The sequence below is a fragment of the Rosa rugosa genome, chromosome 5, assembly GCF_958449725.1.
Source record: "Rosa rugosa chromosome 5, drRosRugo1.1, whole genome shotgun sequence".
Taxonomy (NCBI): domain Eukaryota; kingdom Viridiplantae; phylum Streptophyta; class Magnoliopsida; order Rosales; family Rosaceae; genus Rosa; species Rosa rugosa.
This window is the reverse complement of record NC_084824.1, coordinates 41518279-41546214: the sequence shown is the minus strand read 5'-3', so window position 1 is coordinate 41546214 and position 27936 is coordinate 41518279. Positions and strand designations below refer to the sequence as shown.

The window sequence follows — 27936 nt, the reverse complement described above, 5'->3', positions numbered from 1 at the left end:
AAATAAAGACTTAAACAGAATTGGCGATCTATTGATCCCAGCCAGATTTGCAGTCTTCAACCATTCACTCTAGATCATCTTCTTGATCTTCTTGTTCCACATAGTGAGCTTCTCTTGCTTCACAATATGCTTTATAGGCGGTGACAATTTCTTCACGAGCTCTACAAATGTGTGCCCAATGACCGGATACTCCACATCGAGAACATACATCTCTTTGCTCAGACTCCATTGATTGAGACGCTTTAAAAGCGTCATTTAGATGGCTTTTAGTGTTGGTGGTGCCACCAACATGGCCAGAGGCGATGCCTCCCTCTCTCTTTCCACGTTGACCTCTTCGGTTCCGTGTTCGCCTATTTTGACGGTTACCTTCCCAAGTAGAGCGACTATATGGACCAGAACGTCCAGAAGTATCCCTAAGATTAAGGAGCAAAGTCCAATTTGCTCCCACCTGTGATGCTGGCGGACATCACGAACCCACCTGTGATATCCAGAGCCAGTTGTTCCCAATTTGAGCAAAGTCCAATTTGTTCAGGTTACTCATCCTGAAAAAGAACAAGAAAAAGGGTTAGTTTCGGAGCGGAAAAAGCTACCACGAAAACATATAAAATTTCTGAGCGTAATCGCTCCCAAGAAATTAGGAATTTCTGAGCATAATCGCTTCCAAGAAATTCAATTCCAAGAGATATTAGATTAGATCGAAACAATGACCTAATTGGTCGATCATAAATTCTCTACAAACTCTAAGTTTGGAGATCTCAACAAGCTCCAAGCTTGGAGTAAGCACGAACTCCCACAGTTCGGCTTAATTAGGTCTCCCCTATGATGAAGAAAGGGGAGTAGAAGAAGAGAGTTTGCAAGTCCCCGAGAAAAAGAAGAGAAATAAAAAAAAAACGGGAACTTTTAGTAAAAAATACCTTGAAATAGGTCGTTGGAAAATTTGATCGGAAAACGTTGCCGGAAAAATTGTTGGAAAAGTGGCCGGAAAGTCGCCGGCGGTGGTTGACCGAAGCTGTTAACCTGAGTTCGTTGACCGGGGATGGTTGATCGAGGAACTGGACCTGTAGGCTGGGTTGGATAGGTGGGCCGGTCCTTCTTTTTTCTTTTTTAAATTTAGGCCCGCTTCTACTTTTTTTTCTTTACTTTTCCTTCTGGGCTTCTGGAGTTGGGCTTCTGGGCTGCCTTCTTTTCCTTTTTTTTCTCTTTTCTTCTCTCTGGCGGTTCAAGGGCGCAACTACTCTTTGTGGCTGGTTCGGGGACTTCGAGGCTGGTTCTCGGAAAAAAAATTTCGGTTCCCGGATCCTGGGGTAGTGGTGTTATTGCTGACAAAATTTGGTAGCAATTGGATGTCCGGAAGGTGGTGAACAGGTGGAATATTTGATGCGGGTTGTTTGGAGTTTCCGGTGGCCGGTTCGGTAGGTTTCCGACCGGTTATGGTGGTTCTGCCGCCGGTTCTGGATTCTTGGGGTTGTGTGGCGGAGGCAGAAAAAGTTTCAAGGTTTTGTATTCGGATTTAGGGTTTTAGCTTCTTGAATCAGGGTTTGGCTATTTGTTTCAGGGTTAGGGTTTCGTGTTGATAACGTGTTTAAGGAAAATCAAAATTGGGAGAGAATTGAGTCGTGTTTTCATTGATAATAGGGGCCTCTTTATATAGAGGATTACAAGGCATAGAATCAGAGTTGTATAAGGAAAGATAATCGTACGTAATATTATATCAGATATCTATGAATATCTCCGAGAATATCTCTAATTCAAAACCCTATTACAACTAGGTCAAGTAACCTAGAGTTTGGGTCAGACACATATTCTGGATTTACTTGAACATTAATATATATAGATTTTTCTTGGGTAGTGTACATTATTGACACACCTATTTTCTCTATTCACACACCCTTTCACTTTTTTACTACTTTAATTCAAATTTTTTTTTTTTACAAATTACCCTAACAACCCTCCATTGCAATTATGTTTTTTTTTTTTTTTTTTATTTGCCAAGTCAAGCATCCCTAACCTTATTTGCCCGCATCCTTCTGTGAGATCTGTCTTCAAAACTTTTTTTCCTTTTTTTCTTTTCCATCAAAAACTACTCTAGCACAATTATTCTATCTCTCTAATGTGATGCTTTGAAGTTCAATCATGGAAAAACAAGCAATTTTAGTCCCATATTTGGAGAGAATTTTACATCTGATTTGCAATAGAGACATGGAAAAAAAATGAGTTTAGTGATCATTCGAGCCCCTTTCAATCCATCATTTTTAGTAAGATTCTAACAGAAATTATTTGTTGTATTTGTTAAATATAATTTTAATATTAAGGTTTTGATTTCCTTCGATCGGCTTGGTACTTTTATATGTATGTTCGTTTTGGGTTTTAACTTAGAATTGATTTCACTGGTTGAATAATTTCATCGTATTTATTTCTGTATGTGTTTCATTATTAAGAAATTGAGTATTCTTTGCTGCTAAATGGGTCTATATATTTTGAAGAATTGCTTTTTTGGTTTGACGGTGATTTTTTTGGTACTAGTCTTTGATGGAAAAGAAAAGAGGGAAAAAGAGTTTTGAAGATAGAGATCATAGAAGGAGGTGGGCAAATAAGGCTATGGATGATTGACTTGCCAAATAGAAGAAAAAAAAAAAAACAAAAAAAAAAACATAATTGCAAGGGAGGTTAGTTAGGGTAATTTGTAAAAAAAAAAATTGAATTAAAGTAATAGAAAAGTAGAGGGGTGTGTGTGAATAGAGATAAGAGGTGTGTCAATAACACTACCTTTTTTTTTTTTTAATCAATAGAAACTTCATTCAAATAAATTGCAATTACATCGCAATCACAACATCCAACAAGGGATTATAACTAAAGACAAATAACTCTACCCTCATACTACATATCCTCACTCTAAAGATGAGAGACTGACATGTCAATGGATCCAACAACGAATGCCAATTTGAGCAGCTGGTCGTGCTAAATTGACCAAAATAGGTAACAATAATTGGGACAGGATTTGACCACAAAAGAAAACTATTGGGTGAGCCATCCCAGGATCTCCTGAAAAACCTCAACAGAGGTTGGTAATCAAACGCACGATCTTAAGCCGGCAGAAGACTGGGTACTATTAACAACGAACCAACTATCCAAATCCAACCATATGACGAAATCCATGACAACCTTAACTCGAAAGAGTATGGACTTATTTGAGATCTGACCAACAAATCCAAAAACTAAAGAAAAAGAAAAAAGACTAAACATCCAAATCACCAAGCAATAACACAGCAAAACTAGAAATAATAGCCCAGTCCTCTACAGCAGTGGTCTACATCCCCATGCTTTGTCGGTCTGGAATAACAGTGGGCCCCACGACAGTAGACGCACCAACGCTAACACCCTACCGTCACGAGACCATTCCATAGTCGACCCAGTCACCACTCTTAGTAGCCGCCGCCGCCTCCCTAACAACAACTTCAAGGAAAGTTTGACAATCCGCTCACCATCTTGTGACCACGACCCAACCAGATCACCGTCAACCACCACCAAGCCACTGCTTGTAGCCAACATCTCAACAAACCTAGAAAAAAGCCCCTGCAACCACCTCATTGGAGCCCGACCTGATACCCAATTCCCCGGCCAAGATCAAGCCATCACCATCAAAACCAAGCCATTGATGGTTGCACCTCCCCGTCGCCTAACAATCCTCCAATCGTCGGAAGTCAGTCCCAGGTCGGCCATGCCTCCATCCGCATTGTTGAGGAAATCCCAGCCAAATCGATCCGTTAATATATTAAATTTGCTAATTTTACAATAAAGCATATTGCAATAATTTAGAATCACAGTTAATATATTGATTTTTACTATTTTTTGTGCAAAAGATATTAAATAAGGGTATAAAAAGAATAGAAAATATAAGTGTTGAGTCGGCAAATTAGAAAAGGAAATACATCCAATGTGGCAGCTGAGCATAAGACCGCGATTAACTAAAAAATTCATCTAGACTACATGCAATACGGAGTGTGAGTTTTTTTTTTTTTTTTTGAAACGGATACGGTGTGTGTTTTGGACTTAGATGAAATTATCCCATAAATCTTTGGTCCAGTGATGATAGGTGTTCCGAGTAGCCTGATGTGAATTATTATTATTATTTTTTTTTTGTTATTGAGAATAAATCCTCTTCCAAATTAACCTTGAAGTTTGTGTACATGAGTGAAAATAGAAGGCAAACCTCGGTCACACGAATTGGCCTTACAACTCTTGTAACGGGTAAATCAAGGCTCGCAAGCCGGTGAGATTTGACTGACTGATGGTTGAGTTTAGAGCTTATGATGCTCACCTCACAATTGTTCAAACAATCGAACTCTACTAGCGCAAAGAGGATGAGCATGATTGGCTCCTAAATTATTTTTTTGATATGGGGCTTTCTTCATGTTGATTTTCACGACCGTAGTTACATAACTCTACATGTATATATATACACGTAGTGAAACTGCAGGGTTTGTGCGTTTAGCAAAAGTGCAGCTTGCGCATTTCTATCCACAGAAATACAGAATGGTGTGTTCTATTCTAGTTTGTCTATTATTAGCAGCCAATCAAATATTGGTTCTCTCTATCAAAATTCCCCCCATCACTCTGTCTCTCCAATAACCAGAAAGCAATTGAGAAGAAGAAAGCTTCCAGTTGTCTGAATTCAATGGTGGGTGCATTCTCACCAAAGACAACAAAAACGACCAGTGCTCTGTTTAACCCATCATCTGAGAGAACTTCAACTTCTCATTTCTCACTCATCAAGGTTAACACTGATTCCTCAGTTTCATTGATTCCCTCTTTCAATGTACAACTACAATATCTCTTAGCTCATTATTATGGGTTTTCTTTGTTGCGTGTAGAAGTCAGTTGTAGATGCCAGTGGATTTTCTTCAAACCAAACTTGTTTTCTCAGAGGTCAGTTCTGTAGCAGACATTTTGTTGGGTTTTACTGCAAACCTGCTCGAAGAAAACAACCAGGTATTTAGGAGTATATATCAATGTTAATGTTTCTCGAATTCTTAGTCCTGATTTTCTGCTGTTTCTGTCCAATGGGAAAGAACTTTACTTGTGTGACAATTACACTTTGCACTGACCCTTATTGTTCGAGTCAAATTTTAGTTTGTTCCCTAATGTTTGAATTTGATATATGTATACCTAATGTTTTCACATTCTAAATATGTTAAACCTTTGTCTAATTTGATCGTGAGTCAAGGAAATTGTATTTATATTTGTCAACAATTTACAAGCTTTAGGTTGTACATTGATCAAATCGAAACATCAGGGATCAAACTGAAGATTTAAGCTATGTGAGTGCAAACTGTAATTGATTTTAATTTAAGGAACAGTACAAGGATGGTAAATCCTTAGAAAATTCCTACCCCAGCTGGTGTGAATTGGGATTGGATTTATGTTTCAATTCTACAGAAACAATTGAAAGAGCATCATGTATCGTTGTTTTGAAAACATGTAGGGAAGAAAAATAATAAAACTTAAAATCGTAAAGGCTTGGCTGATGTGAGTTACAGCATGAAACATGATATTGAAGCTTTAATCTCTGTTCTTAAGGCTGCATTTAGATTTCATGGCATTGAAATCTTAGTAATAGCTAGAATAATTTACCAGTAGACAACTAGACATGCTTAAGATGAATAAAAAAGGTAGATGCATATTTCCACCAATTCAACTGCAATTGGTTTGCGGTGACCTACATGGAGGCATAAGTTGTCTAGGAAATCCATATATCCCATAACATTAGCCAACAGTTTCAGTGAGGTAACAGAAAATGGCTCAGATGGAAAAACACAGAGTAACGGTAAGGTGCCAAGGGTCTTTCATGTCAATTGTGATGAAATGGTCAGGCTAAGATATTGGTGTGAGGAATAAAGGAGCTTGGAGCGAGAGGACATGATATGTCAACATAGATCAAGAAGTTGACATTCTCTAAAATCACCCTCGCCTACTAGGCAACATAAATAGGGAAGAAACTGTTACATTGCAGTGATTAGGAATAGACTGACAATGATATCTTGGCTTGTACTAACTGTCACAATTAAAACAACTACCCTTATTCCCCGCTCTTACACTATATTGCTGTCAGATGTCCCACTAGAATTTTTTGTTAGGAAATTCCTGCAACTTATTTTCAAGAATGAAAGCAATACAGGTTCAGAATCCAAATCCAGTGATGACATCCTCTCCTATTTATTCTAAGATTCTGAATGCAACCTAATTCATTCATTTGAGTCAAATTTTAATTTGTTCTCTAATGTTTGAATTTGATCAATGTATAGCCCAGGGTGTCCACGTTTGCGAAATGTTAAATTATTGTCAAACGTGTTCATGAGTCAGTCAGATCATATCTGCCTGGCTTCAATTGGGTTCACTTAGCATTCTGATCAACAATGTGCAAGCTTTAGGTTGTACACTGATCAAATTTAAGCTTCATGGATCAAATTGAAGATTCACCCAAGCTATACAAGAGTAAAGTGTAGTTTACTCTTACGAAAAGCCCTAGCAACTGGTGTAATGGTGATTGGATATCCGTTTGATTTCATAAAGGACTGGATATACATTTCAATTCAAAAGCATTATGTATCATTGCTTTCTATGGAAGAAAATTAATAAAACTACGATCTTAAAGGATTGCTTGATGAGAGTTGCATCATGAAACATGACATTTAAGTTTTAATTTCTGGTTCTCTACCTCATCTCTTCAAATACAGGTGCTTTACTAAAATCATAAGGATGCATTTAGATTTCATAGGATTGGAATTTAGTAATAGGTAGCATATCTTTCCAATAGAGATGCTTGAAATGAATGAAAGAGGTAGATAAATACTATCGACCTATCCAGCTGCAATTGTTTTGGTTCACATATACAAATACCTTTCTCAACTAGGATACCTACAAATCCATAACATCAGCCAACAAACTCAGTGAGGTAACTGACAATGGATCGGATGGAGCAGAGAAGCAAGGGTAAGGGTAATGGTCTTTGTTTCAGTTGCAATGGAAGTGCATGCCAAGTTGTCGTTGTAAGAAACTAGTCAGGATTGACGGCATCCATGAGACGCGATATGTCAATGTGGAAGAAGATAACATTCTCAAAATGTCAACCTTGACAACATTGGAAGTTTGGAACACTGAAAGGGAAAAATCATTACCAATGCTGTGATTATGTATAGGGTCTGATAACTTCATCTCGGCATGTACTTTTTAGGAACTCATGTATTTTCATTTCAAGAATGGAAGGAATACAAAGGATCCAAATCAGATGATGATATCCATCTCTATTTCGTCCAAGATTCTAAATGCAATCTATTAATATGAATATACATGCAGTTAAATTGACTTCTTTTCTTTCATTTAACTGGTGCAAAGTGGTAGTGCATCTAGATGTATAAGTTTGTAAGGAAATAGGAAACTCTCCTAGGAAAGAACATGGATGGATTTATAATAAAATTTGGGAATGACCAAGTAAGACAAACCACCATTATATTAATATGTTGCTGTAGAAGAAGTCTAATACACTGATACATGAATACTAGATAACTAATGAACTCTTACATGAACCCAAGGATTTATAAACCATTACTGATACATGAACCAATAAAGAACTTGTGATAATGATTTAAATGAATAGAATTTATGACTTCCAGGTTAGCCCCCTTTTCCATAATTAGAAGTACTTCATCATTCATTATGCAGGGCATGTTGTTTCACCAAACTGTGTTCTTCCTTTAACCGAACAAAATGTGGAGAGAGTATTGGATGAGGTACGACCTGGTTTGATGGCAGATGGAGGGAATGTGGCACTACATGAGATAGATGGCCTTGTTGTGGTATTAAAACTACAAGGAGCTTGTGGATCATGTCCAAGCTCGACTATGACACTAAAGATGGGAATCGAAACTCGCCTGCGTGATAAAATACCAGAGATTATGGAAGTGGAGCAGATTCTGGACACTGAGACGGGCCTTGAGCTCAATGAGGAAAATGTCGAAATGGTTAGACAAATATTAAAATCCAACAAATCCTAACATGCAAATATATCTATATCATCTTCACATAGTCCATGCAATGTTTGTTTTAAAGCCTAATGTTCAGCTTCCATCTTTTCAGCTTCTTGCCGAGATTAGGCCATATCTGGCTGGCACAGGAGGTGGAATTCTGGAGCTTTTAGAGATCAAAGACTACATTGTCAAAGTTCGGTTAAGTGGACCAGCAGCTGGGGTCATGACAGTTCGTGTTGCTCTAACTCAGAAACTGAGAGAAAAAATACCTGTAATAGCAGCTGTGCAGCTGATAGAATGATAGAAGACCTCAAATGTATATTTATTGTGAATTTGTGATGCAGAGAATGGATTGTTGGGCACATACCCATCATCCAAACCTGAATATAGTACATTTTAGTAACTAGCTTCTCTATAACATACAAACATAATATCAAGTTTTTTCTTTGGTCAATGTCTGGGAGACTTTTTTTTTTTTTTTTTTGAGAAGAAATGTCTGGGAGACTTGAAACTTGAACGGTAGAGAAACTAAAATCTCACGATTACCTACAGTATGTACATGTTACAACAGAAACCGTGGAATATTATTACATAATGGTGATAATGCTATTCTATAGTAGAACAGGATGGCTCCTCATATGTCTTGTAGCCTGACGAACATGAACTGCTGATTTTATATCATAGTAAATATAAGCTCTCCGGTAATAGTAATCATCATCTTCTTTGTCTCGTAATCTGTTAAACCTCCTTGCAACTGCAGCAATGGCAACAAAGAAACACGGCACTAGTTAAAGGTTGGAAGCCACCACCAATGCCACACTGCAACACTCAGGTGAAAAATGAAAATTGACCGTACCCTCCCACCGAATGAAAAGTTAGATTTTAAACATCTCATTTATCATTTAAGGTTAACACTAATTCTCAGTTTCATTAATTCATTCTTTTTTGTGCAACTAACTTCTCTTAGCTCATTAGTTCTAAATTTTTTGGGGTTTTCGTTTTGTGTGTAGAACTCGATCGTAGTTGCCAGTGGATTTTCTTCCAAGAAAACTTCTTTTCTCAGAGGTCAATTCTGTAGCAGACACTGTTGGCTTTCATCACGAATCTACTTAAAGAAAACAACCAGGTATTTATGAGTATATATCAATTTTCATGCTTCTCTAATTTTTACTCCTCTATGGTCGGATGGCAGATGGAGGGAACGTACTACTACTGCTACTACTACTACTATAACTACTAGATGAGACAGATTGCCTTGTTGTGGTTTAGAAACTACAGGGTCTTGAGCTCGATGAGGAAAACGTCAACAATGTTAGATAAATCAAAATATCCAATGAATCTGAATATCCGATCATATGTAGAATCTTCTTCACCAATGCCATGCAAAGGGTTTGTTGTAGAGCTCAGTTTTCAGCTCCATCTGATATTAGGCCATATATCTGGCTGGAACAGGCAGAATCCTGGATCTTGTAGAGATCAAAGAAGACATCATCAAAGTTTGGTTAAGTGCACCAGCAGCTGGGGTCATGTCAGTTAGTGGTTCTCAAACTCAAAAGTTGATGGAAAGAACCTGTTATTGTGGTTGTGCATGCAGCTGGTAGAATGATAAATATTGCCATCAAATGTAAATCTATTGTAAATTTGTGATGCAGAGAATAGACAGTTGTTTGGCACATTTTCTTTAGGGGATAAGTATAATCATCTACACTTGAATGGCAATTCCCATTAAACATCTTTCCTACCTAGAACACAAGGTGGAACCATTCCCAGAACCCAATTCATATATGGGAAGACTCCTGAGAGAAATTTGTATATTGAAGATAAAGAACTTGGTTCTCCAACTGCTGTGTCACTTTGTCAATTGACCACTGAATACTCAAAGCTTTAGTTGTTAAACATTTAGCAAGAAATCTGACAAGGCATATCAACTGACATTCAGGAGGCGCATCCATTTAAGCATACAAATACGCAAGTGCAGCACACCGCCTACAATCTTGCCTTATGAAAATGCAGCTGATGGGGATGAGATCTCAAGGAAAAGCTTAAATACTTGAGAACCAGTAAACAATCCAATCATGCTGATCACGCAAAAGTAATAGTAATAATAAATCATAACCAAAGTGATTGATGCACATCAGACCTATCTTGCATTTCTGTTTCAACCTGAAAAGAAGCCCTCGGTCTTCAAGTTGATAATTTCTCTTACCAGTGCTTATATAAATTTTCAAAACTTCTTTACTAGAGACCAATTTGAATCAAAAACAGAACTTGGAAAGTTCAAGATCGTGCCTTTTTGGTACCAGAAGATTGTTTAGCTTAAAGTAATTACATTTGCCACAGAAAAGCCTAAAAGTAGCAGAAGAACTTGTTTCACAGCTTATCTAGCTCTTTAGAATTTGTAACTTGCCTGTGTCAAAAAAAGATTATCAAATATTCAAATTTGACAACCAATTAATGGATCAACATCTACTTATGAAACCAAAAACCCACTAAAAATGCATTGATCTGAAATTCTCTGGTCTGCTCATTAACTAGCATATGATTGTATGACTCAAACCAGTAATGGTGATGTTTGGCTACGACCTAGTTTGGCTAGCAAACAGGCTCTTTTGCTTGTGATGCGCGGCGTGCCAGCACCGTGGGGTGCAAATCGTCTGGAGCTGGCTGTCCCGGACCTGACTTCTCTTCAAGCTTGTGGACGAGGAGAGTACCAACCTCGTCACAAGGTTCTTTTCTATGCCTTATGGATAAGAACTTTGGTTGTGATCTATTGCGCCACAATATCGATACTTGGTTTTGTATACTAAGTAGAGAAATAACTGGGAAGGAGGAGAAAACACAAAGGTTGCTAAGGCATTACCCTAGCTTCTCTACATCGAGACGGTCCTCGACGATCTCGGCATCAAGACGGTCCTTGACTATCTCTGGGTTCAACATGCGTTGAGGTTGCTCTCGGGGAGGCTTTGATAATCTGTGCGATTAGTTGAATGATTGTGTGCAGTGTGTTTCTCTTGAAACCTGGTATATATACCTAGAGTTTCGGTAATTCCTTGCTGTAGAAGGATTATTGAATGATAGATTCCTATTTGGTCTTCAATACTCGAATCGCATAAGGGCTCGTTTTCCTTATAAATTCCGGCATGAGCGAAGCTGTAACCCAGAACCATAGTAGACTCATTTTTGGGCCGTAGGTATCGGCCCGATAACACTGAATACTTCTAAGGATCCAACCAAAATTACTTTTGGGCTCAAACATGTGAATCATCTAAATGAAATAGTAACTAAAAATGACTCAAAACCAAAGTGATTGCTACACATCAGACCTTTTCCCCACCTGAAAAAAAAAACCCTCCGTCCTCAAATTGATCATTTCTCTTACCAGCACTAACAATTTCTCAAGAAAATTTAGGGTGAAGTGAATGCCCCAGGCAAGGAATTTGCAAGAAAATAAACTTTCCGGAAGAAATGTTTGAGAAATATCTGATAATAGAGGAAGCCCTTCATGGAACACTACACTAGTACACTTCCCCACAATGCAATCTAGGGCTGGGCGTCCAAACCCGAAAGACCGAGGACCCAACCCGAACTGAGCAAAAAAGCCCGATTTGGTTCGGTTTTGATATGAAAATTATCGGTTCGGTGCAAAGCCCGATCCGAATGTATTTTATCGGTTCGGTCTCGGGTTTCAAATATATGGAGACCGAAAGCCCGAACCCGAACCGATCTCAGCCTCCCTCTCTCTCAAAACCATCTCAGCCCCGAAGGATATCGTGTTCTTCCCCCATTTCTGAAAACCCAGATTAAAACCCTAAACCATTCAGGTGATTCAACCCCATTTCAAAGTTCAGACTTTGCAGAAGGAAAGAAACCAAGAAAAAATTACTAGCTCAAATCTCCTTCTCAGTACCTCTCTCTCTCTCTCTCGAGTCCATTACCATCTCCTCCGCCACTCTCCGTCTCCGAACTCCATTAGCAAGAACCAAAAGATGGAAACTTTAGAAGCAAAGTTGTGGGTTTTGGATTATTTGGGTGGAGAAATGGAAATTGAATTGTGGGAAATGAAAAACGAGTAGTTTTATAAGAGCAAGTTCACCCGTTGGGTCACCGGGTCACCTACTATTCACTGCTTTTTAGTGTATATTTTCATTCTCTGGGTCACGAAATACACTGTGCTCGTGACCCTGGGCACGAAATACACTGTGCTCGTGACCCAGGGCACGAAATTAACACTAAAAAGTAGTGAATAGTGGGTGACCTGGTGACCCAACGGGTGAACTTGCCCTAAGGATCTGAGATGAGATTTTTTCATGGCCTTGACTGGCTTTGAGCTTTTGAGACTAGGAAGAGAAAGGTGTAGCCGTGTAGAAGATGAAGAAGAAGGAAAGAAAGAATAATCAAATGATGTCGGCCATATTTCTTGAGTTGTTCACATGGGTTTGTGGTAAGTGGAATCAAAAAGTGAAAGGTGTAGTATTTGTTTTTTTAGAAGAAGGAAATAAAGAATATTTGTCTCCATCTTTGTCTCCACGTTGGTGCCTCACTTCCCAAAGCATTAAAGAAAAGAAAAGTTGTTGCAGCTACCAAGGAGAAGAAAAGAAAGGACCGGGTGGAAGAAAAGAAAAGAAAAGCTGTGGTCTCCACCACCAAGAAAAGTTGCCTAGGACAAAATAAATATAAACTTTGCACATAAAATGATGAGAGCATCTTGTGCTCAAGTGGTTGGGAGTAACGCTTTCGTGTAAGAGGTCGGGGGTTCAAACCTCGCCTCTTACCGAATTTTGTGAATATTTTGCTCAGAGCTGGGAAACTGGATTTTGGGCCCGAAAAGCCCGAAGACCGAACCGGCCCGTTTGGAATCGGTTTCTGTCGGTTTCCAGTTTTGAAAAGGCCCGAACCGATTGTTTCCCTAAATTGCAATCTATTAGGAGCTTTAAGTCCCCATCCGCATCAATTTTAATGAAGCCATTTCTGCAAAGCCAAAAGATGCCCCTCACACAAAGCCAGACAAAGGTCTAAGAATTGGATCCTAAACACTAAACCCTGATTGGAAGTGTCTGGGGTCGCCTGTCAAGAGGTGACGACAAATTACACCCACACATACATATCTAAATGATTATGTTACATTAATAACCGTGGAAAATAAAGATTACATGATGCTACTATATTTACCAGCAGGATGGCTACTCAAAATGTATCGTAGCCACTAAAGTACAACATTTACTGTTCACTGGATGCTAACAATATAAGTAATCTTTTAATAGTAATCATCATCTTCTTCGTCTCTTGAAGCGTTGAATCTCCTTGCCACGGCAGCAATTGCACCAAGAAACACAGCAATAGCTAACAGTTGGAAGCCGCCACCAATGCCAACGGCAACACCAGGACCTGGGGCGAAAAATGAAAATGGAGACCAACCCCACCCACCAAAGAATGGTGATCCATAACCATATCCATAACCACCGACTAATGGCGGAGCAATAGGAGGATTGATGTAAATATTGGTCCTACAAAATTGTACAGATTACAAAAACAAGTCAGCAATCCAAGGATCATGTCAAAATATTATATAAAATTATAGATTACATTCAGATGGCAAAAGATGGTTGATCACTTGATCTCATCCTCTGCTGTGAGAATATGAAAGTCTCGTAACTAACAACAGATATCTAATTCCGAAATTGTAGATGCAAGTCCTCTTGAATCATATTCATAACCTCAAGATTATGTTCTTAAACAATTACTAGAACCCAAGTTGTATATTGGAACATATGTCTTCAGAGAAATGCTGAGTCCTAATAAAGCTATACACTAGTCCACAACTTGTGAGAGGGTTTGTATCTTAAAGATTAAAGAATTTGGTCCTCCAAGTGCTTAGTAACTTTTTGAACTACTGAACACTGAAAGAGTTAAGGAATTGGAATAGCAATCGGACAATATATACCAACTAACGTGTCAGCAGTCAAATCCTTCTTCAGATTATACAAACATATAAATGCCAGATACTGCCTAGGATCGTGCAATATGCATATTGATGCAGTGGATGGGGATGAGAGGTCGAACAAAAGCTTTGATACCATGTTAGACAATGATTGTATACAAAAGCTCAAGTGCTTAGGAACTGGTTAATAATCCAATACGTTTATCATCTCAGGGTAATAATATTAATAACTGAAAACCAAAGTGATTGTTCCACATCAGACCTATCATGATTTTCCCTTTGAACCAGAAAAAGAAGCCCTCAGTCCTCAAGGTAATCACTTCTCTTATCAGTACTTTACTAGTACTGAAAAATTCTTCAAAAGGCCAATTTGAATTAAGAACTGTGAAAAGTTCAGGAGCAATCCCTTCTGGTATAGGACTAATTTAAGTCAAGTCAATTACATTTGTGGCAGTTAAGGTCTAAAATCTTGGACAGAAGAACTTGTTTCACATCTTATCTATAGCTCATTAGAATTTGTAACTAACCTATGTCTCAGAAGCCTTAAAATCCCTATCAAACTGACCATCAATTAATGGATCAATTAAGAAACAAAACTCAAAAAAAAAAAAAAAAAAAAATGTACTGATCAATGAAACTCTTGTTTTCTCTAGACCATTATATCAATAGTAAATACTTCATATCACTAGCTTCAACAACCAACCTGGTAATCAATAGTAGGCAATAATCTCAATTACCAACATCTTTTGGCACATTTTCTTCAGGGCATAAATATAACTAATCATCTACATATAGTACATCACTGTTAACTAGCTTCTCAGTTGGTTAGGAAAAAAAAAAAAAAACAACATCAACAACAATAGCCTCTTACTAATCTTTTCTCTTTATACCGTTGATGCCCCTGCTAGATGATCAAATACTGTGTTTTGATAGTTCCATAATCTCTGAGTGAAGGTCTAAGATATATGTACTAAATTGAAAATGTTTTATTTTGTAGGTCCAGGGTCGAATCAATGGAAAATGATAAAAACTAATGAATCGCTGACTTCTAATAACATGCAAAATTGTAGATGCCAATCCTTTTGAAAGACACTCATAACCTTGAGGTTAAGTTCTTATGCAGTTCCTAGAACTCAAGTCATATGGGAAGATAAGTCTTAAGAGAATTAAAATTATGTACTAGTCTACAACTTCTGACAGGGTTTGTATCTTAAACATTAATGAATATGGTCCTCCAAGAGCTGAGTGCCTTTGTGAACCACTGAACACTTGAAGCTTTAAATGTTAATGAATGGGTTAGCATTCTGACAATGCATTGTCAGCTAACATATTTGCAGACACATCCTTCATTTAGAGCAGAGAAACATACAAGTCCCACACAACACCTCTAATCTTGCACTATGAAAATGCAGCGGATGGGAGTTGGAGGTTGAATAGAAGTTTATAAACCATGTTAGACAATGACCGGACATTAAAGCTCAACTGATTTGGGAAACAGTAAACAATCCAACAATGTTGATTATCTGAGGGTAATAGTACTAATGACTGAAACTCAAGGTGATTGTTACACACAAAACCTATCTTCTTATTCTTTTTTGACCTGAAAAAGAAGCCCTTAGTACTTCAATGGATATTCAAAGATTCTTCAGTAGAAGCCAATTATAATTACTGAACTTGAAAAGTTTAAGAGCAATCCCTTCTGATACAGGGCTAAAATTCAATAAAAGTTACCACAGTAAAGCCTAAAGCATTGGATTCTCCAGTAGCAGATGAACTTATTTCACAGCTTATCAATAGCTCATTAGAATGTGTAAACCACCAACAATGCCTATAGCCTTGGTAAAAGCATAAAAAACACTACCAAATTAGACTACCAGTTAGTGGATCAACATCTAATTACAAAAACAAACTGGATATTACAATTATAAAGATTGCTTTGGGACACTCCCATTTTCCAACTCAAGAAACTGAAACTCTCATCTCTGCTCAATAGCTAGCATATCAAGCCATAACATTAGTAAGCCTCTACCACCAATACTAGGCATACTCTTTTAATCATCACAACCATTTGGCCCAATTAAATCACTGAAATAGTCATATCCAAACTTGCATAGTATTTATTTACCTGGAATTGTTATTGATCCTAGGGGAGGAAGGCCGAGGAGCCGAAGACCGGAACGCCTGTCCACCTACTCTGCCACCACTCTTGGCAGCTGAAGCATCATGAACAGAGCCCAGAGTCAACACACCAGCTGCCAATGTCACCATTGCCAACTTTGCAAATTGGTTCTCATTCTTTCTGGGAATTTCATTACTACATAACATAAAATCATATCAAATTAAACAGTAACTAGAACAAGAATCAAGCTTGAGAAACAAAAACCCAGTTCAACAAACCAACCACTTTTAGTATACAAGTACCTGGAAAGACCTTTCTGATCATCATCATCTGATGAGGAGCTTCTTTTGCATGAGATGGTGTTTGGTGAAGTGAAGAACTTGGTTTTAGGTTTGTGGGTTTGTGGAATGAGAGCGTTTGCAAGAAAGCTCTGTTGGGATGAGGCCACAGACATGGTTACCAGTTTTCTGGGCTCTGAAAATTGTCAGTTCTTTCTGTTTTTGCTGTTAAGACTTCTTTTCTAACACTACTGTTCATCCTTTTCAATGATTGCAGCACCACCACGTGGCATGATAATAAGAAGATTGAGCACATTTTGGGTCGCATTGTCAACAATTTTTGAGTATCAATTAAATCGTTTAGCCAAAGCCCAAATTACGATCAGCAAATGAAGTTTTTTTTTTTTTTTAATTTAAAAATGAAGTATTCTTTTGGGTTTTTGTCCATCTACCCTATTTTTAAAGATTTTTTTCCCACTTACCCCATTAAGTTTTTTTAATTCCCCATTATCTAAAACACTCTAAGGAAGTCTTCCCTGATACCCCATAAAGTTTTTTTATTTTTTAATATCATTTTACCCTCAGCCATGTGTTATTTAGAGAGAGAGAGAAACCATATGAGACTTCGCCGGAGCCCCGTCACCGGTCGTCGGATTCCGATCACTGGTCGCTGGTCGCCGGATTCCGATCACCAGCCGCCCCGCTTGAATCTGGCCAACTTTGCCGGATTCCGATCACCGGCCGCCGCCGACCGGATTTTCTTGAAAACCTCACCGGAAGTCCCCAAAGAGGTCGTCAGAGATCTCATAGGTCACTGGAAATGTTTATTGCCCCAATAGACGTCCATTGCCCCTAATAGAGGGACAATAGAGGTCTATTGGGGGCAATAGACGTTTCGATCACCGAAATGGGAACTAATTTTCCTAAAATTAGATAAATACAACTTTGATTGAAAAAAAAAAAAAACGAGGAGATTACATTAATTCAAAAAATCTATTGCCCCCCAATAGACTTTTAATAAACTAGTATTGCCCCCAACAGGCCTTTATTGCCCTCCAATAGAACTTCTTCTTCTTTTTTTATTTTTTGGCCTTTTTGCCCCCATTTTACGAGAAAAAAAAAATGATTTGGGCACCCAAAAAAAATATTGCCTGAATGACGGCATCCGGGCTCGACCCGGAGCAAAACCCTGACGGAACTACTGGCGTGTGAAGCTTCGGATTTGGATCCGAATATGGAGACGCAGATCAAAGTGACGAGGAGAAATGGATCTTAATATGGAGACGCAGGAGAAAGCTCTGATCTTACGTTGTGTAGTCTCCGTCATGTTTCTTTGTCGCCGGAGAAAAGCTAGGCCACCTATGACGCTAGCTGCGAAGAAAACTCCAAGCTCCGACGGCGGCCTAGGCCTGGGCGAGCCAGGCGCTAGTGACGATGCTGTGGTGGGCGGCCCAGGTCTAGTAGTAGGCGCAGTTGGCGTCGAGGCTTTGCAGGGAGGGGGGAGAGAGGGAGGGAGTTTCAGAGAGAGAGAGTTTCAGATCGGGAGGAGAGAGATTGATGTTGATGGCAGTGATTGTAATTCTTTAATTGATTTGAGGGTAAAATGGTCATTTATTGTTAAATTGTGTATGTGGGAACAAAAACCTAGTGTTGGGGTAAGTGGGATAATTTTTGCTTATTTTGGTGTTTTGGGTCAAGGACCCTTCTTTTGGACATTTCTTAAGTTCACTCTTTAGGTGAATGAATATATTCACCCTCTATTGCGATTAACGCATAATAACTTTATAATAACTTTGTAATTTTATAATCCAATCATTCATATTGTATAACGTAATACAAAGATTAATTTTGTAAAAAATCAATCAAATTAAAGACCTTTTAGTTATTCATTTCTATGAAATACATGGACGGTTCATCATAATAATTATAAGATCTCGAAAATTTGTTATTAATTCCTAAATGTTTCCTGGGATTAATAAAGTGTTTGTTTGTACTAGTTCGTGGTTCAAGGATGGAGCAGAACTGTTTCGGATGAATATTTATTCGAAGAATATGGTTTTAGGGGGGGGTGGCAAGGGTTGACTTTTATACGTTGGGTTTTTCCGAAAACTTCCTTCACGAAAGTTGTAGAGCGCGTCGATACGAGTTCGTGGACATGTGGAACGCGGAAATCGGAGTTCGTATGAGAAAGTTATGAGCGATTGAAATTTGGGGAAATTTCTATAAATATAAGAAAATTCCGGATTTTTTCATAAATCCCAAAAGTTCCGAAAATCTCATTTTCTCCCCCAGAATTCTCTATGTTCTCTCTCCTCCGCGCGACCCGACCCGAGACGAAACCCGGTTCCCGACCCGACTCATTCTCTCTCCTCCGGCCACCTCCGACGACGGGACAAGGCAAGGAACATTCAGACCAGCATCGTGAGCCGCCTTGTGGTGGTGGTTTGCGCCGTGGTTCGCCGGAAATAGCGGATCGGAGCGCCCAAAGTTTATGCATTCGGGATCCGACCGGTTTTCCGATCTCCGACGACTTCCCGGCCGATTTCTTCACGGTTTTTGAATGTCCTCTTCCTGCTGATCATCCCCATATAGGCCTTGCATCACGATTTGGTGTGTGGAGCAAAAGATCAAGGTGTGAAGCTTTCGACGGCTCTGGTTGAATTTGGAAACGTGATCAGACGACCAAGATTGATCCAACTTCCAAGCTTTATCTAGGACGATCTAGACCGAATCTCACTTAGCTCCAGGTATGAAGGTGGCTCATCTCTTCATTTTGGAACATGTTTATAGTTGACGACTTTTGCATCGAAGGTGGTTGACTCAGCGTTGACCACCGCCGTTGACCGCCTGCTGACCCATCGCTTGTGGCGGGGCGTAGCAGCGCGTCAGACCATATTTTTGTGTTCTGTTTTCAGTTTATGCATCTACACATCGATACGGTCGTTTTGATATATTATAAGGTTATTTTGGAGAAAGTTGATGCATGTTAGGGTTTTAGGGTTTTCGATTCGTTTCGGTTTTCGATCCGTGAGGATTTGGCCGTCCGATCGACTTGTAGTTTTGATTTGTTGATCGTAGAAGTGTTCCGAAGACGTTGGATGGTCTCGGATGAGGATCCGACTGTTGGATCGTCGTATAATTGTGTTTTGTGAATTGTGTGCTTTGTGTTGTATTGAGTGTGGCCTTGATTTGGTTAGGTGATTGATGGTTTGAGTTGGCGGACGATTGTGAATCGTATCTTGGATGTTAGAGAAGACGCAGCAGGATTTGGAGGTGAGTAAATCTCACGGTGTTTCGGTTGATAAATTAGTTATGTTTTATTTTAGTATATTTTATTGTTAGCATGCAAAATCATTTATCAAAATAAATTATTTGTTTTAAAATATATGAACTTGATTGACAACGGTTCATGGGTAAGTTAAAACAATGTTTTGATATAAAATGATTTTCGAGTAGTTAATTTATAAAACTATAGTTGGTATTAGTGGTCATTCCTGCGTGAATGACTACGTATATATATATATATATATATATTTATTTATTTATATATTTACGTGGAATATATATATATGGATGGAGTGGCGTTGTGATATGTATATGTTTGATGGTTATATTGTTGAAAGAGTGAATTGAAAATGTGATGTGACATTGTGAGTCGTGTGGGATTTCCTTAAAAGGTTTTATTCTGAGGACCGAAAGGTCTGAAGTTTGAAGGTTACAGTGGTAACCTGGATTTCTATTCTGAGGACCGAAAGGTCTGAAGTTTCAAGGTTACAGTGGTAACCTGGATTTCTATTCTGAGGACCGAAGGGTCTGAAGTTTGAAGGTTACAGTGGTAACCTGGATTTCTATTCTGAGGGTTGAAGGGTCTGAAGTTTGGTCGTAAGGTTGAACCTCGACAGAGGTGACAGGTTACGATTCAGTTGAGCTCGAGTCTGTCCTAGTTCAGGGAAGGTTTTTGGGGTTTTCGTTTGTGTTTACGTGAGATTTGGATTTCTATGAATTCTATTGTTGATTTAATTGTAATCTTCGGAACTAATTCATATGCAGGGATTACTGTCTTTTGAATTGTTTGTTTTAATGTAATCTCCTGAACTAAGTTATATGCAGGGATTACCGCTTTTTGTATTATTTTTTTTAATGTAAATTCCTGAACTAAACTCTATGCAGGGATTTATTTGATTTCTTTTGTTTGTTTTCATGTGATCTCCTGAACTAAGTTTCTATGCAGGGATTACTGATTTTGCTTAATTCTTATTGTGGGTACTGTTGTGGGTTGTGATCTGTAGTGATTGGGAAATGAGTTGTGAGGTCATTATTTTAACAAATGCTTTATGTTGAAGGGAAGTGAGTGTGATTTGTCGTTGTGAAGATATGATATGATATGAACTTGATGTTTGGTTGTGTTTTGTGGAATTAAATATTGTTGCCTTAATTATCTCACGAGCTGAGAAATTATAAGCATGAGTGACGTGAGTTACTTTAATTGAGTTTACTCATACGTGCTGAAAAGCTTACCGGGTTTTTTTTGTTCATTCCCAGTGCACTATTCTATGGTATAGGGGTTTTTGTGCAGGTTTGATTATCGAGTGATCATTATCAAAGCTGAGGTGTACGTTCGATGGCGTGGAAGTGGAAGGGTGCTCTTAGTTTTAAGTCTTCCGCTGGGTAGTGAGTTGTGGTGGGTGTGTTTACTTATTGAATTGTCATTCAGTTTGATTTGTAAACTATCTGTAATGTAATATGTGACTCTAAAGAACGAGTCGGTATTGACATTGTGAGTTCAGTTTGTTTGTTGCTTAGTTTAAATGAAAAATTTTCTATATGTGTTTTCTTGTGTTTGTTCTCGCGTTTCGGATTTGAATTTTCTTTATTCAAAATTCGGGGCGTGACAATAGTAGTAAGTGTTGTTAGAACCATCTATTTGTTTGATTCAATTGGATAATTAAACGATTTCTGATTAGATTGATTTTTTATAGAGATGATTTTTAAAGGCTAATTTAAGATATGGACTGTATAAATTTATTAAGTAACAGTATGTTAATTGATAATGGGTATTCACCCTAAGGATGAACCTAAGAATTGTCATTTTTGAGTGGAAATGAAGTTATCAGTATGACTACACTGAGTCACCGTTAAGAAAATACATACACTAGATCCCAAATCTCCAAAAACAAAAAAAAAATGTCATGCCTGTTTGATTTGATGTTTTTGCCCTAGGCCCATCTCTATGTTTTTAGTTAGTTTAATTACAATAATTCCTTGTATTAGGAAGCTAATGCACGTTATGTGCACTCTATGTATCTCTAGCGCCTCTGGAGTAGTACCAAAGGAGGATCTCCGCTATATCTATGCACATGAATATCTAATGAGTAGGTCTATTTCTATGTACCACTGTGGGTACTGCCACTACCTTCTTGTCTGTCTATGTCCTTAAATGACAGCGGAAGGGTATGTAACAGCCTATTCTGGGTTTAGATGAATATACCTATGGATACCCGACTTGGGGTTTGGTTAAAAAAAAAAAAAAATAGAGATCGACATCTTTCAATAAAACGAAAAAAAAAAAAACTAACCAACAATTATTTTGTACAATAATAATTACTTATAATGGCGAGGACATTACTTTTATTCTTCAAAACCATATATGTTACTGACATTACATATAATATTACGATTATTACCAAACTTCTTTTCCAAAAACAGCTCATATGTATGCAAGATAACTATGTTGATGAAGAAAAAAAAAAAAACAACAACAACAACCATTGCCGGGCCTATATAGATTTTAGGGGGGCTGTTGCCCTCACTAAATTTTTTAATGGAAAATTTTCACTTCAGCACCCTGATGTTTGACCTCAACATCATGTCAGTCATTGCGGTTTCAATTTAACCAGCAACATCTCCAAAGTCTCAATTTCGATCAGCCATGTCCAATTTTTACTGTGCCATCCAATTTGAACGTTAACTTTGACGGAGAGGCCCACTTTTGGGGCTAAAAAGGTCATTTCAAACACATTTTTTTTTCGTTTCCTATTTTTAATTTCCCATTTTCCATTTTTACAAATACACACTTCGCTCCACCAACCCAACCAACCAATTCCTCTCTCTCTCTGCCTCAACGGACTCTTCGAGGCTCTTCTCTCTCTTTCTCACTCTCACTCTCTCTCCAGCGCTAAGATCTCGACGTCTGAGCCTCGAAAATGCAGATCGCCGCCTTCACTCTCTCGCCGTCTCTCCGCCCAAACCTCCACCCTCATATTCACTTCCACACGTGTCTCCGCCTCGCTCAAGCCTGATGCCGCTCTCACCTCCTCCACCAATGACGCCCTCTCTGCCTCTCTCTCCCGCCGATCCTGGTCCATCTCCTCCTCCGATGACTTCAAGCCCTAGACTTATCCAGCCCTTGATCAGAGTCGTTTCTCCAGCCCTGGGTATAAAAATGGCCTTAATTGCAGCGACGACGGTGGAGGAAGTCAGTGGTTTTCTGGACAAGGAGGAAGCAGAGGTGGTTGAGGGGTGCAAAACGGCGAGTCGTTCGCAGAGGCATGACTGGCAAAAGCCAGAAATTCTCTTTCGAGTGGCAGTCGCAGGAGGTAGAGGGTAGGTGGTGGTGGGTTTGTGCTGGGATTCATAGCCGGCGGTCGGGTCGAATTACTTTATGGGTTGAGGGAATCGACGGTCCATTTGATTCGAGCTTGGTGGAGTGGGAACCGACAGCGTTGAGGTCGTGTAGAGAGGAGTCGATGAAGGAATTGGGCGGCGGCGATCTCATATTGTAGTGCTACACTGGAACCGTACTCCCCATTTCAAATTAACCCATACTTTTTCCTTCTAGGTTGAAGATAGTGGTATAGTGGTGTCGGCGTTGGAGTTTGGATGCGGTGGAGGAGGCCGTATAAGAGGGCGTGGTGACTGGAATCTCGGGCTTGACGAAGGAGGATTGAAAAGCTGTTTGATGCCGCCGTCGATGGCCTCCACTACCAGATGGTGCATAGTGCGGGCTATGGTGACCATTGTAGATGATGAGGAGGAGGATGAAGAGAGTGCGATGAAGGAGAAGAGGAAGAAGAAGACAACAGCGGAGAATGAGGAGTTAAGGACGGCTGATGCGAAGTTGCGAACCATTAGGGACACATTAGGAATTTACCCCTTCATGTGGGCCCACTTGCTGGGTTTGTCGGAGCCAGCTCATCATTTAACGTCCAATTTGGAAGGCTGACGAAATTTTGGGCACGGCTGATCGAAATTGAGACCTCAAGGGTGTTACTGATTAAATTAAAACCGCAAGGACTGACATGATGTCGAGGTCAAACATCAGAGTGCTAAACTGAAATTTTTCTTTTTTTTTATATTTCTTTATCTATCAAGTATCAAAATCAATATCCCCAAATCTTAATGATTTTCGCCTCCACTATCTCCCTTCACTGAGTTTATGTAAGGATTATACTTCCATAGGAATAAAGTCATGAATCTGCCACTGACGACAACAACAAAATACTTCATGACACCACCGTCTTCTATCTTCAACTATGAAGCATATAAGGGATTGAGGATATTTTAATGGATTCAGTTGCGTGACACCATATTCTCCTTGTTTAGTAGGGCTGGGCATGGGACGGTACGGGACGAAATTGTGGTGATCCCGATCCCGGACCCGGAAATAAAACTCGGGACGGGACGGTACGGTTATGGCACTTTTTGAGAATTGATCCCGACCATCCCGAACCCGAACGGTACCGGGACATCCCGAAAAAAAAAATTCCCTGCAATTTCTCTGTTTTGCATTTCTACTTTTCCATTAAAGCAAGCTGCAACTCAAAGAAGACCAAACTGCCAAAGTATCAAAGCAAGCTGCAACTAAAAGCTAAACAAGAAGAAAAACATGATGTAATAAGCTAAACAAAATAGACCAAAGTACCAAAGCAAGCTGCAATCCTGCAACTCAAAGAAATCTGCATAATCTAATAATCTATTACTCAATTATGTCCACAATCTGACACTTCAATGAAAATGTGCGCATAACTAAATGAATTGAACAAAGTTCAAACATCTATCACATTACTAGTTGCCCCAAGCTTTCCCTTGCCCTTTCCTCTTGAAATTGAGTGGTTGCTGCGTGAATAATGATGAACCCAACCTAACATAAATGCATGTAATCAGTAATAATGAACTCCAAAACAGAAGTTTGGATTTTTATTTCAAAACAACACACACATACTAGATAAACATCAGCTTCTTTCCCAAAACCGAGTATCAAAATTTCACACAAACTTGCATATAATAAACATAAGAACAATTACAAAGTCACAGCAGCAGCAACATCCAAGGCATGCAAAGTAACAGAAGCAATTGAACGAACACCCAGCTCGATTTCACAAAAAAGCAGACGAATAATAATCAAAGAAGCTGAAAGAGTGGTACCTGATCAGAGAGCAGAGCAGTCTTGCTTCAGATCCGATCGGAACAACAAAGCAAGAGGACGAATTGATGAATGATGAATTGGGGATCTAGGGTTCTAAGCTTGGAACGGTGAGTGATACTGTGAGAGACTGAGAGTGTGAGTCTGTGATCGCGTGAAGGAATGAAGGGATCAGAATTGGGGATTATTTTACCGTTAGGATCGGCCTATCCGGTGTGCTCGAGTTCATGTTAAGACTATAGACTCGAAAATCAACCAATCAAATGCCATATAAATAGAAAAGTAAGAAAAATAGAATAAATGAAAATAAAACGGGATGGGACGGGCCTTTTCGGGATTCAAACTTTCCAAACCGAAGCCGTCCCGTTAAAACGGGACCGGTCGGGATGGGACCAAATAGTTAATTTTCAGGATTTCGAACCGTCCCGTCCCGCTAGTTTTCGGTACGGGACCGGTTCGGGTTTGGGTTTTCGGTTTCAAGTGCCCACCCCTATTGTTTAGTCACTTTAGTGTTGCTAGGAACTTATGCCACTGGAGCTCAAAAACAACATTTACTCCTTTCAAAAGAAATGTACATTATCGTGGATACTTGGTAGAATAGCTCCAACCTACATATAATTCATGCAATTAATATTAGCAAATATGATTAAGATCATTAAATGTGATAGGAACTATTTACATGTATAAAAATCAGATTCATGAAGAGAGTACTTATTATAGATAAATATATACCTCTGGTAAATCATTAATCCGATATTTGAATTATATGTGTGCATCAAGCTCTTCAGATCTGACTCCATATTCCTCGTGATCTTGATCTATAGATGCCTCACCATTCTTCATAATAGAATTCGATCTTAACGATAGATTAGAGAAACTCGAAGAATTGGTGGTTGTATTACACATAAAAAATATTGTTTGGTTTATTTATAGTGATAAAGTGGAGGATCCTAGAACGGTTGTATTGACAAAATCATAGGCTTAAAATCTGTGAGCGGGATTAGATTTTGATAGGTCTTATTCAGTTTAAGTGACGTCTAATTTATGTTAGGAAAGTGCATCACATTCTTCAATAAAATCATTTTTATTGTAACTATTTTACCAACTTAAGAGATATTAAAGCGTAACTTGTGTGCAGAGAGTTAATATAGTAAATTGGTTTATATTGACAGTTGGGACAACACCGTTCAAGTGTCAATACAAGCGAAGAGAATTATAAAAAATAATAAATTATTAGACTAATTCTAGTTTAGTTTCGTGAACTTTACCCAGTGTTATTCCATAGTCTTTCAATTTCATCAGTTATATCGACCTATATTCCTTTTTTTTTAATCGAGGGAGGTCAGATATATTTATAGTTCAACAAGCAGTACCAGAAACGACACACCCCAGAGGGGCCGACAGAAAGAGCCGTCTTTTAGGACATACAAATGGCCTATTCTAAAACAGAACCTCGCACTCCCGGGTACACCCACCTTTTAAGGACTAATAAGCACCATTATTCTTACAAAATCTAGTAACTCATAAGCAAAGAAATATAAATATGACAACCGAGCAACTAGATTTTGCGACCTATGGAAATTTAAACATTACTAGTTGAGGATGAAGCTCCAACATCCCCAATAATGCCAACATCTGCCGGCAGCTGCTCCATGTATTCAGAGGTACTGCTTATCTCTTTTTCCTCAAGAGCTTGACCATCACGATCACTATCCCGAAGTTTCCACTTCTTAGACTTCCTGCCCTGGAATTCATTCTCAAGAACTTGTGCACACTTCGACATGTTCTTGCTTCCCTTTGGTCTACCCAATTTTTGCTTCTTCCTTGGCGAACAATCAGCTGTCCATTCTTATGTTGCAAGACAAGCTGCATCCCATCATCAAGTTGAAGCAAAGGTTTAGTGTTAGACACACACCTCTTGCCCAAGCGTCCCAGCACCTCCACGGCCTTACGCTTAGTTCCTACAATAAGATAGTTATGAGTTGAAGAAACCATCACCCATGTATCCTTACCCTTATCCGTGCACGGAGATTTGATAACAGCCAAAGGGAGTGTCCTCCCCACCTTTTCCAGAGTAGGTTGACTAGTCTGCTTTGTCCAAATTTCCAAAAACGCAGCTAGGCTAAAATCCGCAAACATCGAAGGAAAATTCTTGGCACCACCAGACAGCGAGGACTGATATTGTGGAACAGCTTCCACTATCACCGGCCCCCTACTACCTGTTCTGGTTCAGTCACCATCGCCATCTGAACCTGCCGGTCATCCCCATCAGGCTGACGACCACATTCCCCATCAGTCAATGATAGCCCAGCCATAGCCGTAGCTTGGACCTGAGCCAGGATCTCGTCTCTCTCCTTAGTCAACAAGGCGTAACAGCCTGTCTCGCCATGCATGAAGAAGCCACAACTCCAACAGAACCCTCTGACCTTTTCATAATTGAAAGACAATTCAGGCGCTGTACTTACATGAGCATTTTCCAAGCATAATTAGCTACAATGAGCCACACTCATACAGCCGCCAGCGGCACCAATAGCTATCAAGGGTGTGACCTACGGAAACACAGCCAAACAAGCTATCACTCGAGCTCCGGCTCATCCCGAGATCACCGCTGACGCGTCGCCACACGCTACACCAATATCACCTCGCTGAAGCATCAGAAGCTGGGAACTAAAGCATCAGTCTCACATCGAAAATAAGGAAGAGATCAGTCTCTTCCCCATCTATAAAAGGTCCACTCCTCTCTCCTCATTAATTACGCATTTACTACTTACCTAACGTTATTCTGTCAACATAAATACATTGACTAACTTAGGCATCAGAGAAGAGAAGACCGCCAACTGCGGTCTCCCTCTGACCCCTTTTGTATTTCATTTGACAAATAACGGAAGCAACAAGAATATCATAAGTAGCGGTTCGCCCCTCGAACCAGCGTTGACCAAGATTTAGCTACCGCTGAATCTTAGACATTAACAGGCACCACCATCGTTGAAAACTCAAAAAGCATCCAAACCCTAATCCGCCTTCGAACATCAAAGACTAACCGGATCCTTTGCATTTCCTCCTTCCGATACAGGGCATTTTGATTGAAGCGAATCACACGTCCCAGAGCCGATCCAACCAAGTTCAACGCAACCTTATTTCGGAGACCCACCGGA

At 39.3% G+C, this 27936-nt stretch overlaps 2 protein-coding genes across 3 annotated transcripts; one reads left to right on the top strand and one right to left on the bottom strand.

Moving 5' to 3' along the window:
* Positions 1-4489: 4489 nt before the first annotated feature.
* Positions 4490-8478, top strand: LOC133710601 (nifU-like protein 3, chloroplastic). Of its 2 annotated transcripts, none has more exons than XM_062136709.1 (4): positions 4490-4774; positions 4875-4989; positions 7720-8018; positions 8134-8478. In XM_062136709.1, the coding sequence occupies exons 1-4, from the start codon at positions 4676-4678 to the stop codon at positions 8323-8325; spliced, it is 705 nt and encodes a 234-aa protein (XP_061992693.1). In that variant the 5' UTR covers positions 4490-4675; the 3' UTR covers positions 8326-8478. The 2 variants fall into 2 exon arrangements, with proteins under 2 accessions (XP_061992693.1, XP_061992692.1); XM_062136708.1 differs by having other exon boundaries at positions 4496-4774; positions 4872-4989.
* Positions 8479-13126: 4648 nt separating this feature from the next.
* Positions 13127-16600, bottom strand: LOC133712849 (uncharacterized). Its single transcript, XM_062138970.1, has 3 exons — positions 16384-16600; positions 16088-16276; positions 13127-13528 (listed from the first exon to the last, which is right to left on the bottom strand). The coding sequence occupies exons 1-3, from the start codon at positions 16533-16535 to the stop codon at positions 13279-13281; spliced, it is 591 nt and encodes a 196-aa protein (XP_061994954.1). The 5' UTR covers positions 16536-16600; the 3' UTR covers positions 13127-13278.
* Positions 16601-27936: the final 11336 nt, after the last annotated feature.

Bases quoted from the DNA above. Each gene is read 5' to 3' on its own strand.
- LOC133710601 (XM_062136708.1), top strand. From the start codon at position 4,676: ATGGTGGGTGCATTCTCACCAAAGACAACAAAAACGACCAGTGCTCTG. The intron at 4,775-4,871 runs GTTAACACTGAT...TGTTGCGTGTAG, and splicing joins CTCATTTCTCACTCATCAAG to AAGTCAGTTGTAGATGCCAG. The intron at 8,019-8,133 runs GTTAGACAAATA...CCATCTTTTCAG, and splicing joins ATGAGGAAAATGTCGAAATG to CTTCTTGCCGAGATTAGGCC.
- LOC133712849 (XM_062138970.1), bottom strand. From the start codon at position 16,535: ATGTCTGTGGCCTCATCCCAACAGAGCTTTCTTGCAAACGCTCTCATT. The intron at 16,277-16,383 runs GTACTTGTATAC...TATGTTATGTAG, and splicing joins GATCAGAAAGGTCTTTCCAG to TAATGAAATTCCCAGAAAGA. The intron at 13,529-16,087 runs GTAAATAAATAC...ACAATTTTGTAG, and splicing joins AGGATCAATAACAATTCCAG to GACCAATATTTACATCAATC.